The sequence below is a fragment of the Nerophis ophidion genome, linkage group LG09, assembly GCF_033978795.1.
Source record: "Nerophis ophidion isolate RoL-2023_Sa linkage group LG09, RoL_Noph_v1.0, whole genome shotgun sequence".
Taxonomy (NCBI): domain Eukaryota; kingdom Metazoa; phylum Chordata; class Actinopteri; order Syngnathiformes; family Syngnathidae; genus Nerophis; species Nerophis ophidion.
In genome coordinates, this window is record NC_084619.1 from 5,178,187 (window position 1) to 5,205,520 (window position 27,334).

Consider the following 27,334-nt stretch of genomic DNA (forward strand, 5'->3'; position numbering starts at 1 on the left):
TCCCCGTTTTAAATAAGAAAATCTCATTTCAGTAGGCCTTTAAGCCCGTAGTTGCCAGGCAGTCAGTCTGGCGACATCACCCTCTACACACCCTTGTTATTCATGCTCTTTTCTCGTTCCGATCGCTTTGCACCACGGGAAAACAAATCACACCAAAGTCCAAGTCTTGACATTTTGTTTACCAAAAACAAAAGAGGCGTAACAAAATACCAGGAAACCGTATAAATGTGACAAACCCTAAACAGTAAAGTCCAAAATATAAATATGACTTTATTTCACAATCCCGAAAGAGATCAGACATCCGTAAAAGGAATGCAAAATTTAGTCTCTTCTCAAGTCTAAAATGGATAATATTTTTTTTTTTAGCCACGTACAGTAATTCAGTTGCAAAATAAGCAAGAGCATCCATTGTCTACAGACAGTACAGTAAAAACCATATAGTTCACATACATATTTATACAACATTTTAAGTAGTAAAAATGTTTTTTTTTCCCCAGGTTTTGCAATGCTGGTGATAGTTTCAGGTTGATTAAAAAACAAACACTTTATGTACAGTTTTGTCATGTGGGCTGAATACAATAAATCCAAATGTGTTGATAATTGTTGGTTTTCATTCAAAATCCACTGCTTTTAAACATGATTACATTCATTTAGTTGTGATTTTCCTGCTGAGATGACTGTGGAAGACGTTAGATGTGGACCGTGGTTTGCATTTCACCGCGACAATAAAAGGATATCGACAAAAATGATCGCATGTTGGTCACGGCGGCGTTCCAACGGACTGCCGGTGACGCAAATGTTCAATCGTTGTAGTGACTTGTTTTTAAAGAGCACCGTCACATTCGAGCATAGGTTGAGTGTTACTGTAGCACCGAGAGGAAGGTATATCACTGAAAGTGTGACACCTCACTTTCAAGAAAGGTATGTTTTGGATAGAAAGTAAAAAAAACAAAATCCCCTGATTGCTTTCAACAGAACATGTTGTTAATAACTAATGACTGATGGAGTGGTTTTGAGGCTAAACTATGGTCATGTTTGTGTGGGAGTTATAGTGGGGCAAAAAAAGTATTTAGTCAGCCACGGATTGTGCAAGTTCTCCCACTGAAAATGATGACAGAGGTCTGTAATTTTCATCATAGGTACACATATGTCCCGGCAAGAAATCTGCGTTCAAAAGACTCCGGCTTATTAGTGATTCCTAGAGCCCAAAAAAAGTCTGCGGGCTATAGAGCGTTTTCCGTTCGGGCTCCAGTACTCTGGAATGCCCTCCCGGTAACAGTTCGAGATGCTACCTCAGTAGAAGCATTTAAGTCTCACCTTAAAACTCATTTGTATACTCTAGCCTTTAAATAGACTCCCTTTTTAGACCAGTTGATCTGCCGCTTCTTTTCTTTCTCCTATGTCCCCCCCTCCATTGTGGAGGGGGTCCAGTCCGATAACCATGGATGAAGTACTGGCTGTCCAGAGTCGAGACCCATGATCAATCAATCAATGTTTACTTATATAGCCCTAAATCACTAGTGTCTCAAAGGGCTGGCCAAACCACTATGACATCCTCGGTAGGCCCACATAAGGGCAAGGAAAACTCACACCCAGTGGGACGTCGGTGACAATAATGACTATGAGAACCTTGGAGAGGAGGAAAGCAATGGATGTCGAGCGGGTCTAACATGATACTGTGGAAGTTCAATCCATAATGGATCCAACACATCAGCGAGAGTCCCGTTCACAGCGGAGCCAGCAGGAAACCATCCCAATGATGGACCGCTCGTCGGGACCCAGGATGGACCGCTCGCCTGTATCGGTTGGGGACATCTCTACGCTGCTGTCCCGCCTCCGCTTGAGATGGTTTCCTGTGGACGGGACTCTCGCTGCTGTCTTGGATCCGCTTTGAACTGAACTCTCGCGGCTGTGTTGGAGCCACTATGGATTGAACTTTCACAGTATCATGTTGGACCCGCTCGACATCCATTGCTTTCGGTCCCCTAGAGGGGGGGGGGGGTTGCCCACATCTGAGGTCCTCTCCAAGGTTTCTCATAGTCAGCATTGTCACTGGCGTCCCACTGGATGTGAATTCTCCCTGCCCACTGGGTGTGAGTTTTCCTTGCCCTTTTGTGGGTTCTTCCGAGGATGTTGTAGTCGTAATGATTTGTGCAGTCCTTTGAGACATTTGTGATTTGGGGCTATATAAATAAACGTTGATTGATTGACTTCAACTGTGAGAGACAGAATGTGGGGGAAAAAATCCAGGAGTTCACATTGTAGGAATTTTAACGAATTTATTTGTAAATGATGGTGGAAAATAAGTATTTGGTCAACCATTCAAAGCTCTCACTGATGGAAGGAGGTTTTGGCTCAAAATCTCACGATACATGGCCCCATTCATTCTTTCCTTAACACGGATCAATCGTCCTGTCCCCTTAGCAGAAAAACAGCCCCAAAGCATGATGTTTCCACCCCCATGCTTCACAGTAGGTATGGTGTTCTTGGGATGCAACTCAGTATTCTTCTTCCTCCAAACACGACCAGTTGAGTTTATACCAAAAAGTTCTATTTTGGTTTCATCTGACCACATGACATTCTCCCAATCCTCTGCTGTATCATCCATGTATCCATTTTGGTATCAACTCAACTCGTCGTGTTTGGAGGAAGAAGAATACTGAGTTGCATCCCAGGAACACCATACCTACTGTGAAGCATGGGGGTGGAAACATCATGCTTTGGGGCTGTTTTTCTGCTAAGGGGACAGGACGATTGATCCGTGTTAAGGAAAGAATGAATGGGGCCATGTATCGTGAGATTTTGTGCCAAAAGAGCTTTGAATGGTTGACCAAATACTTATTTTCTACCATCATTTACAAATAAATTCTTTAAAATTCCTGGATTTATTTTTTTTCCTCCACACTCTCACAGTTGAAGTGTACCTATGATGAAGATTACAGAACTCTGTCATCATTTTAAGTGGGAGAACTTGCACAATCGGTCACTGACTAAATACTTTTTTGCCCCACTGTATATAAAAACATTTTTGTTGGCATATACTGTATAACACTTTGTGCTTTCTGTAAAAAAAAAAGAAAAAAAAGAGGTCTTACAAGCACCGACAAAATGTACAGTGAGTCCTATGATCTCAACTGAATGACATGATAAAATCCATTTCCAGACATTAATTAAGTGCCCACTAATGAAAAGCACTTAATTGTTGTGATAAATCATAATAAGTAAAATTTCCTTAAACATGCATCATATCTTATACTGTAAAATAAAACTGTGATATATATTTTCTTAAGCAAAATTTTACAAAAAAAAAAAAAAAAAAGTGCTTTTTTTTTTTTAGCAACTTTCCAGAAAACAAAATAAATCATTTCATTACCATCCAATACATTCTGATGTGGAAAGCCATTATGCTACAAAAGTAATTTAGTAAATATATGTATGATAGAGTTTAAAAAAAAAGGGTACAGTGACAATGGCACCAGTGAGAAGAAAACTAAACAAAGAGAATAATTGTGATGTCTGTTATCATAGAACTCTTGCAGTAAACAGGCTTAACACCAGGAATTAAATAGAAATCACTTTGATCAGAAATAAATAATCACATGGTCACATTGGTTTTGTTTTCATCATGAATATATAATACAGGCCAAAGGTTTAAACACCTCATTCAATGCGTTGTCTATATTTTTAAGACTATTTACATTGTAGATTGTCCCTGAAGGCATCAAAACTATGAAGGAACATGTGGACTTATGTACTTCACAAAAAAAATAATAACTGAAAACGCGTTAAAACAGCTTCAAGCACGCCTGTGAAGTGAAAACCATTTCAGGTGACTACCTCTTGGAGATCATCCAGAGAATGCCAAGAGTGTGCAAAGCAATAATCAGAGCAAAGGGTGGCTATTTGGAAGGAACTGCTGCCCCCGAGGTTGGGTCGCGGGGGCCGCAGCCTAAGCAGGGGAGCACAGACTTCCCTCCCTCCCAACCCCAACTTCATCCAACTTTTCCCGGGGGATTCCGATGTGTTCCCAGGCCAGCCGGGAGACATAGTCTTCCCAACGTGTCCTGGGTCTTTCCTACCAGTCGGACGTGCCCTAAACACCTCCCTAAAGAGGCGTTCGGGTGGCATCCTGACCAGATGTCCGAACCACCTCATCTGGCTCCTCTCCATGTGGAGGAGCAGCGGCTTTACTTTGAGTTCCTCCCAGATGACAGAGCTTCTCACCCTATCCAGAAACTCATTTGGTCCGCTTGTACCCGTGATCTTATCCTTTCGGTCATGACCCAAAGCTCATGACCATAGGTGAGGATGGGAACGTAGATCGACCGATAAATTGAGAGCTTTGCCTTCCGGCTCAGCTCCTTCTTCACCACAACGGATGGATACAGCGTCCGCATAACATGTTTTCAGTTATTTCACCTTTTTTTTGTTAAGTACCGTATTTTCCCTAGGAAGCAAAAAAAAACAGACTGCTTGTAACTTCCGTTAGGAATGTCGTACAGACATGAAACAAAAACTGTCACGTAGGTCTAACTTAGACCTACATTTCATAATACTACCTTCTAGGGCAAAAATCAACAGGAAGTTGGAAAAAAAACATTCAAAACTAAATTTTCGCAAAAAATTCAATTTTTGCCTCTTTGAGCTGAAATTTGACCCCCTTAAAATGCTTCGAAACTCACCAAACTTGGCACACACATCAGGACTGGCAGAAATTGCAATCTAATGAAAAAAAAAAAAAAAAACTCAAAATTGCGCTCTTGCGCAATTTTTGATCAAAACATAGCAAAAACTGCTTCGAGGAAGAAAACACGGACAAAACTGCTTGTAACTTCCGGTGGGAATGCCGGAAAGACATGAAACAAAAACTTTTATGTAGGTCTCACTTAGACCTACATTTAGATGATTGACATCCTTCGGCAAAAATCAACAGGAAGTTAAAAATGACCCCTTCAAAATAAAAGTTTGGTAAAAACCCGTCACCTTTTTCAAACGTAAACTCCTCCGAGTGCGTTTGTCGTTTCGGCTTCAAACTCGCACAGGAGAGAGATTGAACCCTTTTGATTAAAACTATCCAACAATGTTTTGATTACTGCTCCGGTTTTGATTTTACGCGCCTTCAAAGAACCCCTGCGCAAAGTTTCCTAAAAAATGTCATTTTTGCCTCTTTGAGCTGTAATTTGACCCCCTTAAAATGCTTCAAAGTGCAAGTTAAAGCTGTACTATGCAAAGCGAAAGCCATTTATCAACAACATCCAGAAACGCCGATCTGTAATTTGACCCCCTTAACATGCTTCAAAACTCACCAAATTTTACACACACATCAAGACTGGTGAAAATTGCCATCTAATAAAAAACCAAACCCGAAAAGTCAAAATTGCGCTCTAGCGCCCCCTAGGGAAAAAAAACAGAGAAAACTGCTTGTAACTTCTGTTAGGAATGTCGTAGAGACATGAAACAAAGACTTCTATGTAGGTCTGACTTAGACCAGGGCGTGGCAGCGGCCAAAGGCGGACCCGACCAACACTGCCTGCAGCTTTAATTTTTATTAAAATCTGTAGATGTTGTAACGTGATTGGGCAGGCAAGCTGTTTATATAACAGGAAAGCGGACGTGAAAACAGGCTGTCCCCACTCATGTCTATTTAAAAGCCGGAGCTGGAGGCCACGCCCCCTCCAGCTCCAGCTGAATTTCGGGAGATTTTCGGGAGAAAATTTCTTACGGGAGGTTTTCGGGAGAGGCGCTGAATTTCGGGAGTCTCCCGGAAAATCCGGGAGGGTTGGCAAGTATGGCTTTAAGTCCCTAGAGAAAAGCGCTATATAAATGTAATTCACTTCACTTCAGTGTTAATTTTGACAGCAAAATTTGATTGAGTTTTAGTCATAGTCTTTTGACTAAAATGTAATTTAGTTTTAGTCATAATTTAGTTACTTAAATTGTTTTAGTTTTAGTCTAGTTTTAGTTGACGAAATATCATAAGATTATAGTCGACGAAAACTACAGTAGATTTAGTCGACTAAAGGGTAATATGTAAACTTTCCCTTCAATTTCTGAAAGTCAAAGCAAAACAGCGGAAAAATCACAGACACAAGTCGTATTTTGATGAAAATCATGTCTCAAATGTAGTATTTCACGAGTAAGCCGTGTAATAAACGGGATAACGTCGAGTGAGTTGTGGAAAATGCTGACCTGTGTGTGGATTTCGGGGTGATTGGACTGGAAAAGTCGCTTTAAGTTTGTTGTGTTTTTCCCCGTAATTCCCGCGCTGCATTTCTTACACTGCGTCTTCTTATCTTTGACGTCAAATAGAAAATTTCCCCATAAGTCCTCTCTCCTCTTCCTCCCCGGCGTTGACATTTTGTCTTCTTCAGTCTCAAACGCAAACTACGTTAACGTGACTTCCTTACCGCGTCGCTCTGATTGGTTCTCTTCCCGACTTCCTATCGAAATGAGTTCCGATTGGATCTCGTCTCCGGCAGACATTTTCGTCTCGTTTTTATTCGTTCACGAATATGTCGATACACCTCGTCATCGTCTTAGCCCACGTAAATAATTTTTTATTTAATTATCGTCTCGTTTTAGTCAGAAAAAAAAAGACGTTAACTATGAGGAAAATTTTTCGTCAACAAAATGAACAATTCATTGAAAGTGCGCCTTATAATCGGGTGCGCCTTATAGTGCGGAAAATACGGTACATAAGTCTACATATCTTCATTCATAGTTTTGATGCCTTTGATAGCTTGGTTGGTAGAGCGGCCGTGCCATCAACTTGAGGGTTGCAGGTTCGAGTCCCGCTTCCGCCATCCTAGTCACTGCCGTTGTGTCCTTGGGCAAGACACTTTACCCACCTGCTCCCAGTGCCACCCACACTGGTTTAAATGTAACTTAGATATTGGGTTTCACGATGTAAAGTCACTAGAGAAAAGCGCTATATAAATATGATTCACTTCACTTAGTTGGCCACATGCGTGGACAGCACCTTTTTAACTCTTAATTCCAAAATTGTGTACACTACTGCAGTGGTCTCCAACCTTTTTGTACTTTTTGTATCCACGGACCGGTCAACGCTCAAATGTAACTTAGATATTGGGTTTCTCTATGTAAAGGGCTTTGAGTCACTAGAGAAAAGCGCTATATAAATATGATTCACTTCACATCACTTAGTTGGCCACATGCGTGGACAGCACCTTTGAACTCTTAATTCCAAAATTGTGTACACGACTGCAGTGGTCCCCAACCTTTTTGTACTTTTTGTACCCGCGGACCGGTCAACGCTTAAATGTAACTTAGATATTGGGTTTCACTATGTAAAGCGCTTTGAGTCGCTAGAGAAAAGCGCTATATAAATATGATTCACTTCACTTCACTTAGTTGGCCACTTGCGTGGACAGCACCTTTTAACTCTTAATTCCAAAATTGTGTACACTACTGCAGTGGTCCCCAACCTTTTTGTACTTTTTGTATCCGCGGACCGGTCAACGCTTAAATGTAACTTAGATATTGGGTTTCTCGATGTAAAGCGCTTTGAGTCACTAGAGAAAAGCGCTATATAAATATGATTCACTTCACTTCACTTAGTTGGCCACATGCGTGGACAGCACCTTTTAACTCTTAATTCCAAAATTGTGTACACGACTGTAGTGGTCCCCAACCTTTTTGTACTTTTTGTACCCGCGGACCGGTCAACGCTCAAATGTAACTTAGATATTGGGTGTCACTATGTTAAGCGCTTTGAGTCACTAGAGAAAAGCGCTATATAAATATGATTCACTTCACATCACTTAGTTGGCCACATGCGTGGACAGCACATTTTATCTCTTAATTCCAAAATTGTGTACACTACTGCAGTGGTCCCCAACCTTTTTGTACTTTTTGTATCCGCGGACCGGTCAACGCTCAAATGTAACTTAGATATTGGGTTTCTCTATGTAAAGCGCTTTGAGTCACTAGAGAAAAGCGCTATATAAATATGATTCACTTCACTTAGTTGGCCACATGCGTGGACAGCCCCTTTTAACTCTTAATTCCAAAATTGTGTACACTACTGCAGTGGTCCCCAACCTTTTTGTACTTTTTGTATCCGCGGACTGGTCAACGCTTAAATGTAACTTAGATATTGGGTTTCTCTATGTCAAGCGCTTTGAGTCACTAGAGAAAAGCGCTATATAAATATGATTCACTTCACTTCACTTAGTTGGCCACATGCGTGGACAGCACCTTTTAACTCTTAATTCCAAAATTGTGTACACTACTGCAGTGGTCCCCAACCTTTTTGTACTTTTTGTGTCCGCGGACCGGTCAACGCTTAAATGTAACTTAGATATTGGGTTTCTCTATGTAAAGCGCTTTGAGTTACTAGAGAAAAGCGCTATATAAATATGATTCACTTCACATCACTTAGTTGGCCACATGCGTGGACAGCACCTTTTAACTCTTAATTCCAAAATTGTGTACACTACTGCAGTGGTCCCCAACCTTTTTGTACTTTTTGTATCCGCGGACCGGTCAACTCTTAAATGTAACTTAGATATTGGGTTTCTCTATGTAAAGCGCTTTGAGTCACTAGAGAAAAGCGCTATATAAATATGATTCACTTCACTTAGTTGGCCACATGCGTGGACAGCACCTTTTTAACTCTTAATCCCAAAATTGTGTACACTACTGCAGTGGTCCCCAACCTTTTTGTACTTTTTGTATCCGCGGACCGGTCAACGCTTAAATGTAACTTAGATATTGGGTTTCTCTATGTAAAGGGCTTTGAGTCACTAGAGAAAAGCGCTATATAAATATGATTCACTTCACATCACTTAGTTGGCCACATGCGTGGACAGCACCTTTGAACTCTTAATTCCAAAATTGTGTACACGACTGCAGTGGTCCCCAACCTTTTTGTACTTTTTGTACCCGCGGACCGGTCAACGCTTAAATGTAACTTAGATATTGGGTTTCTCTATGTAAAGCGCTTTGAGTCACTAGAGAAAAGCGCTATATAAATATGATTCACTTCACTTCACTTAGTTGGCCACAAGCGTGGACAGCACCTTTTAACTCTTAATTCCAAAATTGTGTACACTACTACAGTGGTCTCCAACCTTTTTGTACTTTTTGTATCCACGGACCGGTCAACGCTCAAATGTAACTTAGATATTGGGTTTCTCTATGTAAAGGGCTTTGAGTCACTAGAGAAAAGCGCTATATAAATATGATTCACTTCACATCACTTAGTTGGCCACATGCGTGGACAGCACCTTTTAACTCTTGATTCCAAAATTGTGTACACTACTACAGTGGTCGCCAACCTTTTTGTACTTTTTGTATCCGCGGACCGGTCAACGCTTAAATGTAACTTAGATATTGGGTTTCTCTATGTTAAGTGCTTTGAGTCACTAGAGAAAAGCGCTATATAAATATGATTCACTTCACTTCACTTAGTTGGCCACATGCGTGGACAGCGCCTTTTAACTCTTAATTCCAAAATTGTGTACACTACTGCAGTGGTCCCCAACCTTTTTGTATCCGCGGACCGGTCAACGCTTAAATGTAACTTAGATATTGGGTTTCACTATGTTAAGCGCTTTGAGTCACTAGAAAAAAGCGCTATATAAATATGATTCACTTCACATCACTTAGTTGGCCACATGCGTGGACAGCACCTTTTAACTCTTAATTCCAAAATTGTGTACACTACTGCAGTGGTCCCCAACCTTTTTGTACTTTTTGTATCCGCGGACCGGTCAACGCTTAAATGTAACTTAGATATTGGGTTTCACTATGTAAAGCGCTTTGAGTCGCTAGAGAAAAGCGCTATATAAATATGATTCACTTCACTTCACTTAGTTGGCCACATGCGTGGACAGCACCTTTTAACTCTTAATTCCAAAATTGTGTACACGACTGCAGTGGTCCCCAACCTTTTTGTACTTTTTGTATCCGCGGACCGGTCAACGCTTAAATGTAACTTAGATATTGGGTTTCTCTATGTAAAGCGCTTTGAGTCACTAGAGAAAAGCGCTATATAAATGATTCACTTCACTTCACTTAGTTGGCCACATGCGTGGACAGCACCTTTTAACTCTTAATTCCAAAATTGTGTACACTACTGCAGTGGTCTCCAACCTTTTTGTACTTTTTGTATCCGTGGACCGGTCAACGCTTAAATGTAACTTAGATATTGGGTTTCTCTATGTAAAGCGCTTTGAGTCACTAGAGAAAAGCGCTATATAAATATGATTCACTTCACATCACTTAGTTGGCCACATGCGTGGACAGCACCTTTTAACTCTTAATTCCAAAATTGTGTACACTACTGCAGTGGTCCGCAACCTTTTTGTACTTTTTGTATCCGCGGACCGGTCAACGCTTAAATGTAACTTAGATATTGGGTGTCACTATGTAAAGCGCTTTGAGTCACTAGAGAAAAGCGCTATATAAATATGATTCACTTCACATCACTTAGTTGGCCACATGCGTGGACAGCACCTTTTAACTCTGTGTACACTACTGTAGTGGTCCCCAACCCTTTTTGTACTTTTTTTATCCGCGGACCGGTCAACGCTTAAATGTAACTTAGATATTGGGTGTCACTATGTAAAGCGCTTTGAGTCACTAGAGAAAAGCGCTATATAAATATGATTCACTTCACATCACTTAGTTGGCCACATGCGTGGACAGCACCTTTTAACTCTGTGTACACTACTGCAGTGGTCCCCAACCTTTTTGTACTTTTTGTATCCGCGGACCGGTCAACGCTTAAATGTAACTTAGATATTGGGTTTCTCTATGTAAAGCGCTTTGAGTCACTAGAGAAAAGCGCTATATAAATATAATCCACATTCACAGTGACAATCTACAATGTAAATAGTCCTGAAAATAAAGAAAACGCATTGAATGAGAAGGTGTGTCCAAACATTTGGCCTGTACTGTATATATATATATATATATATATATATATATATATATATATATATATATATATATATATATATATATATATATATATATATATATATATATATATATATATATATATGTATGTATATATATATATATATATATATATATATATACACAAAACCAAATTCTAAAACCTTTAAAAACAGATTTAAAATGCTTCAAAGCACCATCTCTTTTTACAAACAAAACTCACAGTTTAAAAAAAAACAACAACCCTACAAACTCTGGTCTTCCTCGTCTTCTCGTGAGTGACGGACGAAGGAGCACAAAGCGAGCAAACGGAGATAAAAAAGAGCACGATGAGGACCAGGTGGAAAAAAAAAAACCCCAACAAAAACACAAAAGACAAGCGGTCTCAAGTTGATTGAGGTAAGGCATAAATAAGCACAGTGTGTGTGTGTGTGTGTGTGTGTGTGTGTGTGTGTGTGTGTGTGTGTGTGTGTGTGTTAAGTCCAGCTGTTGTAAGGACCCGTCACATGCGTGAGAGCATAAGGGGACACAGTGATGACGCCGTCCCTTGGTAGCGTCCACGTTTGCCGCGTGGGAACATTCATCCTCTTCCACGCTTCCTCTGCCTCCACCCCTGCTCCTTCCTCCAGCTCCCTGCCTCCCGCCTCCTCCATCCTCAACCTCTCCACTTCCTCCTCCCTCTCCCGCTCCCGCTTGGCCATTTTGGCGTCCCACATGGCCATCCCGTGGCCCGGCTCGTTGAGGGACTTGTGCTGGTAGAAGACCAGGGAGATGCGGGTGGGGTGGCTGCGGTCGGGCTTGAGGATGGGCGTGGTGGCGTGCAGCTCCCGCCGCGCGCACTCGATGAGGATGGAGCCGTGCGACGGCGCCACCGCCACGCCGCCGATGTCGTGGTCCAGGAAGTTGTGCTCGCTGTCCGACCACAGCTCTTCCTCCTTCACCTCCTCCGGATCCAGGGGGAGGGAGGCGAAGTCGCGACTCAAGAGCTCGGCGTCCCCCGCCGCCCGGTGGAGTCCGTTGAGCCTGCTGAAGAGGCCCTCAGAGGTAGGTCTAGGGGAGAAGGAGGTGTGGGGGGGAGCACTTCCGCTGGGGGAGGGTCTCCGCAAAGGAGATCGCACCTCGCCGGGCTCAGTTTTAAAAGTACAGGGGTAATTATGTGCAGCTACGCGTTCTGACGGGGATCCGAACGGGCTCCTCTGCTCGCCGGGTGTTGCAGGACACCCATTGATTGCCTCGTTCATTGCCAGAACCGAGCCATTGTGGCCGTACTGGACGCCCGGGTTGGGGGACACTGGCTCCCTCTGTTGGTGATAGTTGCTGGTGCTTTGACTGTAAGTGCTGGGCTGGCACCGTCCAACGCTGGCAGGTCGAGGCGATACTTTGTAAGTGTTGTAAAGGGCGTGTTGCACTGTTTTGAAAGCAGAAATATAGATTTAGTCCTCAAAGTCGAATGCTGCTAAAACAGTTCCATTTGGAATCTAATAGGGTTCTACGATATCCCGGTATTAGTATGGTACCGCGATACTAAATGATCCTATTCGGTACTATACCACCTCTGAAAAAATACCGGTCCACCGTGACATAGCTGGTTTTACCAGAAGATGAGCATGTTTGGTGGCGCACAATCACGGAGTACTTACAAGCAGACACAGATAGATAGTTATATATCCATCCATTTTCTACCGCTTATTCCCTTTCGGGGTCGCGGGGGGCGCTGGCGCCTATCTCAGCTACAATCGGGCGGAAGGCGGGGTACACCCTGGACAAGTCGCCACCTCATCGCAGGGCCAACACAGATAGACAGACAACATTCACACACTAGGGCCAATTTAGTGTTGCCAATCAACCTATCCCCAGGTGCATGTCTTTGGAAGTGGGAGGAAGCCGGAGTACCCGGAGGGAACCCACGCAGTCACGGGGAGAACATGCAAACTCCACACAGAAAGAGCCCAAGCACAGGATCGAACCCAGGATCTTAGTATTGTGAGGCAGATGCACTACCCCCTCTATCACCATGCTGCCCATGTTCCATCCATCAATTTTCTACCACTTATTCCCTTTAGGGTCGCTGGGGGTGTTGGCGCCTATCTCAGCTACAATCGGGCGGAAGGCGGGGTACACCCTGGACAAGTCGCCACCTCATCGCAGGGCCAACACAGATAGACAGACAACATTCACACACTAGGGACCATTTAGTGTTGCCAATCAACCTATCCCCAGGTGCATGTCTTTGGAAGTGGGAGGAAGCCGGAGTACCCGGAGGGAACCCACGCAGTCACGGGGAGAACATGCAAACTCCACACAGAAAGATCCCGAGCCTGGGATTGAACCCAGGACCTTTGTCTTGTGAGGCAGACGCACTACCCACTTTTTCCCACCGTGCTGGCCATGTTCCATCCATCCATTTTCTACCGCTTATTCCCTTTGGGGTTGCTGGTGCCTATCTCAGCTAAAATCGGGCGGAAGGCGCAGTACACCCTGGACAAGTCGCCACCTCATCGCAGGGCCAACACAGATAGACAGACAACATTCACACACTAGGGACCATTTAGTGTTGCCAATCAACCTATCCCCAGGTGCATGTCTTTGGAAGTGGGAGGAAGCCGGAGTACCCGGAGGGAACCCACGCAGTCACGGGGAGAACATGCAAACTCCACACAGAAAGAGCCCAAGCACAGGATCGAACCCAGGATCTTAGTATTGTGAGGCAGATGCACTACCCCCTCTATCACTATGCTGCCCATGTTCCATCCATCAATTTTCTACCACTTATTCCCTTTAGGGTCGCTGGGGGTGTTGGCGCCTATCTCAGCTACAATCGGGCGGGAGGCGGGGTTCACCCTGGACAAGTCGCCACCTCATCGCAGGGCCAACACAGATAGACAGACAACATTCACACACTAGGGACCATTTAGTGTTGCCAATCAACCTATCCCCAGGTGCATGTCTTTGGAAGTGGGAGGAAGCCAGAGTACCCGGAGGGAACCCACGCAGTCACGGGGAGAACATGCAAACTCCACACAGAAAGAGCCCAAGCACAGGATCGAACCCAGGATCTTAGTATTGTGAGGCAGATGCACTACCCCCTCTATCACCATGCTGCCCATGTTCCATCCATCAATTTTCTACCACTTATTCCCTTTAGGGTCGCTGGGGGTGTTGGCGCCTATCTCAGCTACAATCGGGCGGAAGGCGGGGTACACCCTGGACAAGTCGCCACCTCATCGCAGGGCCAACACAGATAGACAGACAACATTCACACACTAGGGACCATTTAGTGTTGCCAATCAACCTATCCCCAGGTGCATGTCTTTGGAAGTGGGAGGAAGCCGGAGTACCCGGAGGGAACCCACGCAGTCACGGGGAGAACATGCAAACTCCACACAGAAAGATCCCGAGCCTGGGATTGAACCCAGGACCTTTGTCTTGTGAGGCAGACGCACTACCCACTTTTTCCCACCGTGCTGGCCATGTTCCATCCATCCATTTTCTACCGCTTATTCCCTTTGGGGTTGCTGGTGCCTATCTCAGCTAAAATCGGGCGGAAGGCGCAGTACACCCTGGACAAGTCGCCACCTCATCGCAGGGCCAACACAGATAGACAGACAACATTCACACACTAGGGACCATTTAGTGTTGCCAATCAACCTATCCCCAGGTGCATGTCTTTGGAAGTGGGAGGAAGCCGGAGTACCCGGAGGGAACCCACGCAGTCACGGGGAGAACATGCAAACTCCACACAGAAAGAGCCCAAGCACAGGATCGAACCCAGGATCTTAGTATTGTGAGGCAGATGCACTACCCCCTCTATCACTATGCTGCCCATGTTCCATCCATCAATTTTCTACCACTTATTCCCTTTAGGGTCGCTGGGGGTGTTGGCGCCTATCTCAGCTACAATCGGGCGGGAGGCGGGGTTCACCCTGGACAAGTCGCCACCTCATCGCAGGGCCAACACAGATAGACAGACAACATTCACACACTAGGGACCATTTAGTGTTGCCAATCAACCTATCCCCAGGTGCATGTCTTTGGAAGTGGGAGGAAGCCAGAGTACCCGGAGGGAACCCACGCAGTCACGGGGAGAACATGCAAACTCCACACAGAAAGAGCCCAAGCACAGGATCGAACCCAGGATCTTAGTATTGTGAGGCAGATGCACTACCCCCTCTATCACCATGCTGCCCATGTTCCATCCATCAATTTTCTACCACTTATTCCCTTTAGGGTCGCTGGGGGTGTTGGCGCCTATCTCAGCTACAATCGGGCGGGAGGCGGGGTACACCCTGGACAAGTCGCCACCTCATCGCAGGGCCAACACAGATAGACAGACAACATTCACACACTAGGGCCAATTTAGTGTTGCCAATCAACCTATCCCCAGGTGCATGTCTTTGGAAGTGGGAGGAAGCCGGAGTACCCGGAGGGAACCCACGCAGTCACGGGGAGAACATGCAAACTCCACACAGAAAGAGCCCAAGCACAGGATCGAACCCAGGATCTTAGTATTGTGAGGCAGATGCACTACCCCCTCTATCACTATGCTGCCCATGTTCCATCCATCAATTTTCTACCACTTATTCCCTTTAGGGTCGCTGGGGGTGTTGGCGCCTATCTCAGCTACAATCGGGCGGGAGGCGGGGTTCACCCTGGACAAGTCGCCACCTCATCGCAGGGCCAACACAGATAGACAGACAACATTCACACACTAGGGACCATTTAGTGTTGCCAATCAACCTATCCCCAGGTGCATGTCTTTGGAAGTGGGAGGAAGCCAGAGTACCCGGAGGGAACCCACGCAGTCACGGGGAGAACATGCAAACTCCACACAGAAAGAGCCCAAGCACAGGATCGAACCCAGGATCTTAGTATTGTGAGGCAGATGCACTACCCCCTCTATCACCATGCTGCCCATGTTCCATCCATCAATTTTCTACCACTTATTCCCTTTAGGGTCGCTGGGGGTGTTGGCGCCTATCTCAGCTACAATCGGGCGGGAGGCGGGGTACACCCTGGACAAGTCGCCACCTCATCGCAGGGCCAACACAGATAGACAGACAACATTCACACACTAGGGCCAATTTAGTGTTGCCAATCAACCTATCCCCAGGTGCATGTCTTTGGAAGTGGGAGGAAGCCGGAGTACCCGGAGGGAACCCACGCAGTCACGGGGAGAACATGCAAACTCCACACAGAAAGATCCTCAGCCTGGATTTGAACCCAGGACTGCAGGACCTTTGTATTGTGAGGCAGACGCACTAACCCCTCTGCCACCGTGAAGCCCTACAGTTATATATATATATATATATATATATATAAATTAGGGGTGGGCAAATTAATGCGTTAATTACGCGTTAACTCATCAATCTATTAACGCCGACAATTATTTTATCGCACATTTGCGTATGTTGTTTACATGCTTTTATTTTGTTAACGCCTTTTCTTAACAAGATGGCGTCGCCCGGAGTGGAGGGGCTCTTGGTAAAGATGGAACATTTGTCAAAAATACCGGACAATTCTGCAAATTTCCTGGCTGGTTTACAGCGTGGTCACTCCGGGATCACTTACGACCGCCAGACAATTCTGAATGTGGATAGATCGGGCCGTTTTGGACTGAATGAGGCGTGCTTGCTAGAGCGGCTAGCTAGCATGGGAATACTTTGCCGGCTACATCCAGCGGCCTGTGAAGCAGCGGAGTATATGTGTTGTCTGTCTATTTATGAATAATGCAGACCAGGAGTGTTGGCTGAGTTCTTAACGTTTACTTTCAGAGCGTGCATATCACAACATACAAGATGCCGTCATGGCGACACAACCTATACCGGGCTACCGCGCATGCTCCTCACTCCTGTTGCATGCTGGGTAGGGTAGTTCTTTTTTTCCCTGGCTCATAACATCACAATATAGTACCATGTATATGATGCCTTCAGTTTATCAAAGCACCAAGCAAACAATCGGAAAATTCCCATCATATCAATTCCTAGATATGGTCATAATTATTTGAAGTGCACTACGCAGAATAAACACAACATTATTAATATTGCTACTACGGATAATTTGATCAAAAATTCCCTAAAACAGCCCACTACCTATAATATAGGTTTTTTAAACATAAGATCCCTGATAAAAAAAATGTTCCTGCTGTTACCTCAGAAATTGCCTGTTCAGATGTTATGATTGTGGCTCAGAGATTTGTATGTAGATTATATTTATTTTCCATAACAAACAGGATAACTTAAATACCCTGGCAGTGGCAATAAGCTTAAATGTTTGTATTGACATTTTTTGAGTTGATTTTCATAAAATATGCTATTTAACTGCTACTGTTTAACAAGGACTGATTTAAATTGTGTTTGCACAACAAATGTTTTGGCGCTTTTGTTCATGTGGGAGAATATTCCAATAAAGGTGCACTACACACTACTTTTGAATTCATTATTGGGCTTTGCGTATACAATGCAGTTAATCGCGATTAATCGGAGAAATAGTGCGATTAACTTCGATTAAAATTTTTAATCGTTGCCCAGCCTTATATATATATATATATATATATATATATATATATATATATATATATATATATATATATATATATATATATATATATATATATGTATGTGTGGGGAAAAATCACAAGACTACTTCATCTCTACAGAACTGTTTCATGAGGGATTCCCTCAATCATCAGGAGATTTTAATGGAAGCATTCACATACCACGGTTTATATAAGGCACATAACGGGTAGGTACAGGCGGGTGTAGGAGCGTACCTACCCGTTCTGTGCCTTATATAAAACAGATTAAAAAAAAAAAAGCTTTTATAATTGTAAAGGACAATTTTTCATCAACTGTTTGCAATAATGTAAATTTGTTTTAACGATTAAACGAACCAAAAATATGACTTATTTTATCTTTGTGAAAACATTGGACACAGTGTGTTGTCAAGCTTATGAGATGCCATGCAAGTGTAAGCCACTGTGACACTATTGTTCTTTTTTATTATTTTTTATAAATGTCTAATGATGTCAGTGAGGGATTTTTAATCACTGCTATGCTGAAATTATAACTAATATTAATACTGTTGTTGATAATATTCATTTTTGTTTCACTACTTTTGGTTTGTTCTGTGTGGTGTTTGTGTCTCCTCTCAATTGCTCTGTTTATTGCAGTTCTGAGTGTTGCTGGGTCAGGTTTGGTTTTGGAATTGGATTGCATTGTTATGGTATTGCTGTGTATTGTTTTGTTGGATTGATTTTTTTAAAATGAGAATCGATTCTGAATCGCACAACGGGAGAATCGCCATTCAAATTCGAATCGATTTTTCCCCACACCCTTAATATATATACATATAAAACTATATATATGTATATATATATATAACTATATATATATATATAACTATATATATAACTATATATATATATATATATATATACACACATATATATATATATATATATATATATATATATATATGTATATACACACATATATATATATATATATATATATATATATATATATATATATATATATATATATATATATATATATCTATCTATCTATCTATCTATCTATCTATCTATCTATCTATCTATCTATATATATATATATATATATATATATATATATATATATATATATATATATATATATATATTCATTTTCTACTGCTTATTCCCTTTGGGGTTGCAGGGGGCGCTGGTGCCTATTTCAGCTACAATCGGGCGGAAGGCGGGGTACACCCTGGACAAGTCGCCACCTCATCGCAGGGCCAACACAGATAGACAGACAACATTCACACTCACATTCACACACTAGGGCCAATTTAGTGTTGCCAATCAGGTGCATGTTTTTGGAAGTGGGAGGAAGCCGGAGTACTCGGAGGGAACCCACGCAGTCACGGGGAGAACATGCAAACTCCACACAGAAAGATCCCGAGCCCGGGATTTAACCCAGGATTACTCAGGACCTTTGTATTGTGAGGCAGACGCACTAACCCCTCCACCACCGTGCTGCCCATATATATATGTATATATATATATATACAATTTTCCCCAGACAGTACCTGCTGTCTGCAACTGCACATTTATAGGGAAACCTTCTTGTGCAGTCGCAGAGACAGCGTGCCAATTTGTATTTTTGTGTGCTTAAAATTTTCTTTAGCTACTTTCCCATTTAGAACTAATAAAGGTTGGCTCTGATTTTACAGAAAATTGTGTGCGTCTGTCCTGGTTGGTTGCTTTGCAATAAAAACACCAACTTCCCTTCTGTCCTGCATCATAATAGTAAACGGGTTATACTTGTATAGCGCTTTTCTGCTTTCAAGGTAATCAAAGCGCTTTGACATTATTTCCACATTCACACATCCATACAAGGCCTTAACCACGACCCATCAGGAGCAAGGGTGAAGTGTCTTGCTTGTTTTGAGGTGCGGCTTATATGGCTCTGTCCTCTGTCTGTTGACTTCAGAGTCTCTCTGCTGTCTGTCCCTACTCTGAACACCCTGAAATGGAAAGTCACAATGCCAACAAACTGCACTTACTACAAGTTAGCAACACCAAGTTCCACTTTTTGTCAACTCTTGTAAAATATCCACTGGTATATGTTACTCTTTTTACCTGTCGGTTTGCTCCCTGTCTCTCCTGCACTTTGACTCCCTGCCTCAAGCCTGTGATGTTCCTGCATGGCATTAACGTATTTACCAGAGACAACATTACAGAAGGTAATCCACAGCAACATTTAACAATAACAAATACAGATATATCAGTTCACATTCTTATCCTAGCAATACCATTTCCCACATTTTTGTGAACTCTTGTAAAATATCCACTGTCATGTTACTATTCTTTTTACCTGTCGGTTTGCTCCCTGTCTCTGCTTCACTTTGACTCCCTGCTTCAAGCCCTTGATGTTCCTGCATGGCATTAACGTATTTACCAAGGATAGTAATGTACACTACAGTATCAACATTTTATATTGAAAAATGTATATCTGTTGTAAAATATCCACTGTCATGTCGCTACTCTTTTTTTTCTTTTACCTGTCGGTTTGCTCCTGTCTCTGCTTCACTTAGACTCCCTGCCTCAAGCCCTTGATGTTCCTGCATAGTATTAACGTATTCACAACAGACAACATTAAATATAGTAAATGTACTGTATCAGATAGTATAAGGTATGTAGAAATAGTAGTATCCCTATAGAATAGTATAAGGGCTTATATATTTATAATATTAAATTAAATGTATCTATAAAAAAATATAATTGACATCCTTCAGCTGTTTGTATATCTTATTATACAAAACCCAAAACCAGTGGCAGCTGTGTAAATCGTAAATAAATAAGAAAATACATTGATTTGCAAATCCTTTTCCACCTACGTTCAATTTAATAGACTACAAAACGTTCAAACTGGAAAACATTGTTATTGTTTTTGCAAATATTAGCTCATTTGGAATTTGATGCCTGCAACATGTTTCAAAAAAGCTGGCACAAGTGGCAAAAAAGACTGAGAACTTTGAGGAATGCTCATCAAACGCTTATTTTGAACGATGATGATAGAGGTGGGTGCCATGATTGGGTATAAAAGCAGCTTCCATACACAAAGAAGGATTGGGGCGAGGGTCACCACTTTGTGAACAAATGCGTGAGCAAATCGTCAAACAGTTTAAGAACAACATTTCTCAACAAGCTATTGCAAGTAATTCAGGGATTTCACCATCTACGATCCGTAATATCATCTAACGGTTTAGAGAATCTGGAGAAATTACTGCACGAAAGCGGTACCGCATCGGTGTGTAAAGGATATCACCACATGGGCTCAGGAACACTTCAGAAAACCCCAGTCAGTAACTACAGTTGGTCGCTACATCTGGAAGTGTCTATTAAATCTCTACTATGCAATGTTTGCAGTAGGCAATCAAACATTTTTTTTAAAGACAGTGTTTGCGTTATTTTTACACCTGTTGAGATTGTTCAAAAGACTCAAAGTATGTAGCTGACTTGTCTTAAGTCACCCTGAATGTTAAAATTCTCTTAAAACAATACCCATGCAGTTAATAAAGGTTTATGATGGTGCAAGTTATTTTTGGGGGAGTCACAATCACTTTTTGGGACCTACTATAAACACAACCAATGACTTGACTTACCACCTTTGGTTGGGGTTTCGCTCTTCACTTTAGCAGGTGTAAGAGGGGTCAACCCAAGCTTTTTCTCCAGTTTCTCAGCTTGAGCTTTGAGACGAGCTTCCTGCCTCATCTTGCGGGCTGATTTGACTGGCTCGGCTAAGAGACGCACCTGAGAAAAGAAAATATGAAATAAGCCAAAGCGGAACATTTTGGACAATTTTACGCGACTGACTGTGTGGTAATATGTTGAGGAATGCCCTCGTCTGTTTCCAGGGCACAAAGCAACATCTATGAAGGCAGGCTGGCATGGGTTTCTGTGGACAAACTTTACTTCCATCAACACTTATGGAGCCGGCAGGTTTATATATCAATGATGAAATATTAACATTGCAACACATGACAATACGGCCGCTTTAGTTGACTAAATTGCAATTTTAAATATCCCGTGTTGAAAACATTCCCCTCCGAATCGCTTTCGCGGCTGGTGGCCATGATTTTAAACAATGTAAGGATGTGAGGAGCTCCACAACCCGCGACGTCACGCGCACATCGTTAAAATTCCCGAAGGTGAAGCTTTACCTCGGAACGGAGCGGTCGAGCGAACATGGATCCCGACCACATGTCAACCGGCAGTTTTCGGTGAGAAAATTGTGGTAGTAAGTCGGCTGTTACCGGAGACATCAGCGAAGCTTCCGTCCCGCTGCAGCTGCGTGACTTCCCTCAGAGACACTAGCGGTCAACACACCCCTCCGACTTTCAGGTACTATTTTATCTCACTAAAACACTAGCAACATAATAGGCAGATAAGGGATTTTACAGGATTATCCTAGTAAATGTGTTTTAAGTTTCCTCATCCACAAATCTTTCATCCTCGCTCAAATTAATGGGTAAAATGTCGCTTTCTCGGTCCGAATTACTCTAGCTGCTGGTGGCCATGATTGTAAACAATGTGAGGATGTGAGGAGCCCTACAACCCGTGACGTCACGCGCACATCGTCTGCTACTTCCGGTACAGGCAAGGCTTTTTTTATTAGCGACCAAAAGTTGCGAACTTTATCCTCGATGTTCTCTAATAAATCCTTTCAGCAACAATATGGCAATATCGCGAAATGATCAAGTATGACAGATAGAATGGACCTGCTATCCCCGTTTGAATAAGAAAATCTCATTTCAGTAGGCATTTAAATAAAGTGTGTTAAGTATGAAAAAATACAAAAAAAAACTCACCTCTCTTGGAAAGGATGACAGAACCTGGAGGGCCCCGGTCCGGATCTTGGCCCACTGTCCTTCAACACGGCCAAACTCATCCCTGTCAGAGACCTTGTAGAGTGGAAGAACGTGGAGCTGCTCATCTTCCGGTATATTCCGAACTGCACGGTTGTCCTCCTTTGTTAAAGTGCAAACCTGAAAGGGAACCACGTCAAGAAGTCCACCCATTCAAAATTCCAACTGACAGAACGAACCCGACCTAGAAGCCGAGGTAACGGGCCTCGCTTACCACAGTGCTGCCGTTGTTCATGTTGTGGTTGTCCTTGTGAGCGTGTGCACAGAAGTCCACGCAGGCCGTGACCCCTGAAAAAGGACGTCCCTCCCTCCAGCCCAGCCGGCAGCCGTCTCCTTCCTCCTCGTGCTCCACCTGACACAGGTGATCACGTTGAGAAACAGTTGGGTTGGGCTCGTAATTAGGAGGTTCATTTGCAAAAGAAAAACCCAATAAAGCAGCAAAATTAATCAGAGTACACAGAACTACAAAAAATGTAATCCAGTATTGGACAAAATCCGTATTTGTGCTTCTGTTGTTAGTTAGCAAGTACTTCCTCCATCAATCCAGCCATTTTTTACTGCTTGTCCCTTTCGGGGGTGCTAGGGGGTTCTGGAGCCTATCTCAGCTGCATTTGGGCCATTTTAGTGTTGCCAATCAAACTTTCCCCAGGTGCATGTCTCTGGAGGTGGGAGGAAGCCGGAGTACCCACGCAGTCACGGGGAGAACATGCAAACTCCACACAGAAAGATTCAAACCCAGAATCATTGTATTGTGAGGCACATGTACTAACCCCTGCTCCACCGTGCTGCCCGCAGGTACTTCCTGCTTAATGGAAATAGCTTGAACACATTATAAATGGACTGCAGGTACCATTTTGATTTGGGGTCGGTTCATTCATATTGATCCGTACTTTTATCCAGATCTGCACCAAAACGGAAGAAGTTTGTCCCACTTGGAGCTCACGAGGTACAACCCTGAAGCGTTCTAACAAGAAACATGACCGACGACCCACAGCAAGCTAATATCTGCAGTGCAGATAAAATATTTGTCTTTGGCATTGGTTCTCTATTCAAATCCATCCATCCATTTTTACTACCGCTTAGCCACCTCATCATTTTATTAGGGGTGGGCGATATCGCAAATTTGGGTATCGATACCGATCCGATCCGATACCGGCCAGTATTGCCCATACCGATACCGGAAGTGTCGTCATCCATTTTCTACCGCTTATTCCCTTTTGGGGTTGCGGGGGGCGCTGGCACCCAACTCAGCTACAATCAGGCGGAAGGCGGAGTACACCCTGGACAAGGGTATACCCTGGACAAGTCACCACCTCATCGCAGGGCCAACACAGATAGACAGACAACATTCACACACTAGGGACCATTTAGTGTTGCCAATCAACCTATCCCCAGGTGCATGTCTTTGGAGGTGGGAGGAAGCCGGAGTACCCGGAGGGAACCCACGCAGTCACGGGGAGAACATGCAAACTCCACACAGAAAGATTCAAACCCATGACCTTTGTATTGTGAGGCACATGTACTAACCCCTGTTCCACCGTGCTGCCCGCAGGTACTTCCTGCTTAATGGAAATAGCTTGAACACATTATAAATGGGGCTTCACGGTGGCAGAGGGGTTAGTGCGTCTGCCTCACAAGACGAAGGTCCTGCAGTCCTGGGTTCAAATCCAGCCTCGGGATCTTCCTGTGTGGAGTTTGCATGTTCTCCCCGTGACTGCGTGGGTTCCCTCCGGGTACTCCGGCTTCCTCCCACTTCCAAAGACATGCACCTGGGGATAGGTTGATTGGCAACACTAAATTGGCCCTAGTGTGTGAATGTTGTCTGTCTATATGTGTTGGCCCTGCGATGAGGTGGCGACTTGTCCAGGGTGTACCCCGCCTTCTGCCCAAATGCAGCTGAGATAGACTCCAGCACCCCCCGCGACCCCGAAAGGGAATAAGCGGTAGAAAATGGATGGATGGGACATTATAAATGGACTGGAGGTACCATTTTGATTTTGGGTCGGTCCATTCACATTGATCCGTACTTTTATCCAGATCTGCACCAAAACGGAACAAGTTAGTCCCACTTGGAGCTCACGAAGCGTTCTGCTCAAATGTTAACTAGAAACATGGCCGACGACCCACAGCAAGCGAATATCTGCAGTGCGGACAAAATATTTGTCTTTGCATTGGTTCTCTATTCAAATCCATCCATCCATCCGTTTTTCTACCGCTTAGCCACCTCATCATTTTATATTCAAAGCGACTTGTGTTACAAAGTGATACATAGTTTGAACAATAAATACATATCAATCAATCAATGTTTATTTATATAGCCCCAAATCACAAATGTCTCAAAGGACTGCACAAATCATTACGACTACAACATCCTCGGAAGAACCCACAAAAGGGCAAGGAAAACTCACACCCAGTGGGCAGGGAGAATTCACATCCAGTGGGACGCCAGTGACAATGCTGACTATGAGAAACCTTGGAGAGGACCTCAGATGTGGGCAACCCCCCCCCTCTAGGGGACCGAAAGCAATGGATGTCGAGCGGGTCTAACATGATACTGTGAAAGTTCAATCCATAGTGGCTCCAACACAGCCGCGAGAGTTCAGTTCAAAGCGGATCCAAGACAGCAGCGAGAGTCCCGTCCACAGGAAACCACCCCAAGCGGAGGCGGATCAGCAGCGTAGAGATGTCCCCAACCGATACATAGGCAAGCGGTCCATCCTGGGTCTCGACTCTGGACAGCCAGTACTTCATCCATGGTCATCGGACCGGACCCCCTCCACAAGGGAGGGGGGGGACAGAGGAGAAAAAGAAAAGAAGCGGCAGATCAACTGGTCTAAAAAGGGGGTCTATTTAAAGGCTAGAGTATACAGATGAGTTTTAAGGTGAGACTTAAATGCTTCTACTGAGGTAGCATCTCGAACTGTTACCGGGAGGGCATTCCAGAGTACTGGAGCTCGAACGGAAAACGCTCTATAGCCCGCAGACTTTTTTGGGGCTTTGGGAATCACTAATAAGCCGGAGTCTTGCCGGGACATATGGTACAATACAATCGGCAAGATAGGATGGAGCTAGACCGTGTAGTATTTTATACGTAAGTAGTAAAACCTTAAAGTCACATCTTAAGTGCACAGGAAGCCAGTGCAGGTGAGCCAGTACAGGTATATATGTATGTATATATGTATATAAAGGTATATACAGTACAGGTATATATGTATGTATATATGTATATAAAGGTATATACAGTACAGGTATATATGTATGTATATATGTATATAAAGGTATATACAGTACAGGTATATATGTATGTATATATGTATATAAAGGTATATACAGTACATGTATATATGTAGGTATATATGTATATAAAGGTATATACAGTACAGGTATATATGTATGTATATATGTATATAAAGGTATATACAGTATAGGTATATATGTATGTATATATGTATATAAAGGTATATACAGTACAGGTATATATGTATGTATATATGTATATAAAGGTATATACAGTACATGTATATATGTAGGTATATATGTATATAAAGGTATATACAGTACAGGTATATATGTATGTATATATGTATATAAAGGTATATACAGTATAGGTATATATGTATGTATATATGTATATAAAGGTATATACAGTACAGGTATATATGTATGTATATATGTATATAAAGGTATATACAGTATAGGTATATATGTATGTATATATGTATATAAAGGTATATACAGTACAGGCGTAATGTGATCAAACTTTCTTGTTCTTGTCAAAAGTCTAGCAGCCGCATTTTGTAATCTTTTATAATGCAGTTTATAGAGGTGTAACGATTCGTTTTGACAACGATTCTATTCGATTAAGAATTTGTGGTTGCCGATACACGATTCAGGGACGATATTATTTTTTTCAAACAATACGATCTGTTAGCTTAACTTATTGTTAATATAACAATCTACAAGGTTAATACAGTTTGCTTCCCTTTCTTCCCCTCCATTTATATATGCTTTCTTTTGTAATTGAACTTATCATCACATACATGAATTGTTGCATTTGAAACAATTGTATTGTTGATAACACGGGACAAGTGGTAGAAAATGGATGGATGGATAATAGAGGTAATTATTCATTACCGATAGTGCTATTTCTAATGGAATTTGTTTTGCTCCCTTTGTAATGTAATAATTGTCATTGTCATTTCTTTGTTAATAATATTTACTTCACTAACTGCTTCTTTGCCATCACTTTTCATATTTGTACATATTGTATTTGCTGATGTTGTTCTGTTTTTGTTATTTGTGGTGTTGTTGTCGTTGTCTCTGTCTTATCGCACTCTCTTGTCCCTGCAATTTCCCCCTGTCTTCTTTTTTCCCCCTCTTTCTATCCCCTCCTGCTGCGCCAAACATTAATCTGTGGAGGTTTCCTTCGTCTGCCCCGGGTTTCTTCAGTACCACACAGTCTCAGGATGCAGGTTTGGCACCGTTTTATTTTCTTTACAACAATCAATGTTTGTTTAGTCTCTTCTCCAGCTTTTCAGCGGTCTGCTCTCTCGTTCGTTTTTTTCCCGGGACTCTGGTGATTAGGGAATCTGCCAGCAGCCCTTGGTTAAAAACATTGTCGTGAAAAACCGAGCAGTGCCCGGCCGATCCAGGAGCTCGTCGACCCGAGGCGTTGGGTACACGTCGAAACGTGACACCTCATTCACCTTGCGGTGATCCACACAGAAGCGTACAGACCCATCTTTCTTCCCCACTAGAACACCACGCACTGTGGGATTCTTCTATTACCCCCAACTCCAGCATGGTTTTTAATTCGTCCCGAACTATTTAGCGTTTGTGCTCGGGGAGCCTGTATGGCCGAGACCGCACCGTAATCCCCGGGCTGGTCTCAATAGGATGTCGGATGAGATCCGTGCGCCCGGGCCACGAGGAGAACACATCCGGGTAGCGCCGCTGAAACCCAGCAACCTCCGCTCTCTGAGCCAAGGTGAGCTGGTCATCA

General features: G+C 43.1%; 1 protein-coding gene and 1 long non-coding RNA gene across 5 annotated transcripts in view; both read right to left on the minus strand.

The window, feature by feature from the left end:
- Positions 1–245: 245 nt before the first annotated feature.
- LOC133558933 (uncharacterized) lies at positions 246–10,914 on the minus strand. 2 transcript variants are annotated; one of them, XR_009808064.1, is made up of 2 exons: positions 7,602–10,914; positions 246–6,979 (listed from the first exon to the last, which is right to left on the minus strand). It is a non-coding gene; the product is annotated as an uncharacterized LOC133558933 (long non-coding RNA). The 2 variants fall into 2 exon arrangements; XR_009808063.1 differs by having other exon boundaries at positions 7,395–10,914.
- A 449-nt stretch (positions 10,915–11,363) lies between these two features.
- tet1 (tet methylcytosine dioxygenase 1) overlaps positions 11,364–27,334 on the minus strand; it is a 146,133-nt gene continuing 130,162 nt past the window's right edge. For all 3 annotated transcript variants that reach the window (XM_061910126.1, XM_061910127.1, XM_061910125.1), the window contains 4 exons: positions 22,547–22,684; positions 22,276–22,452; positions 21,070–21,217; positions 11,364–12,331 (listed from right to left, as the gene is read on the minus strand). In XM_061910126.1, the coding sequence (XP_061766110.1) occupies positions 11,400–12,331; positions 21,070–21,217; positions 22,276–22,452; positions 22,547–22,684 (1,395 nt within the window). In that variant the 3' untranslated portion in view covers positions 11,364–11,399. The remainder of the gene's footprint in view (positions 12,332–21,069; positions 21,218–22,275; positions 22,453–22,546; positions 22,685–27,334) is intronic.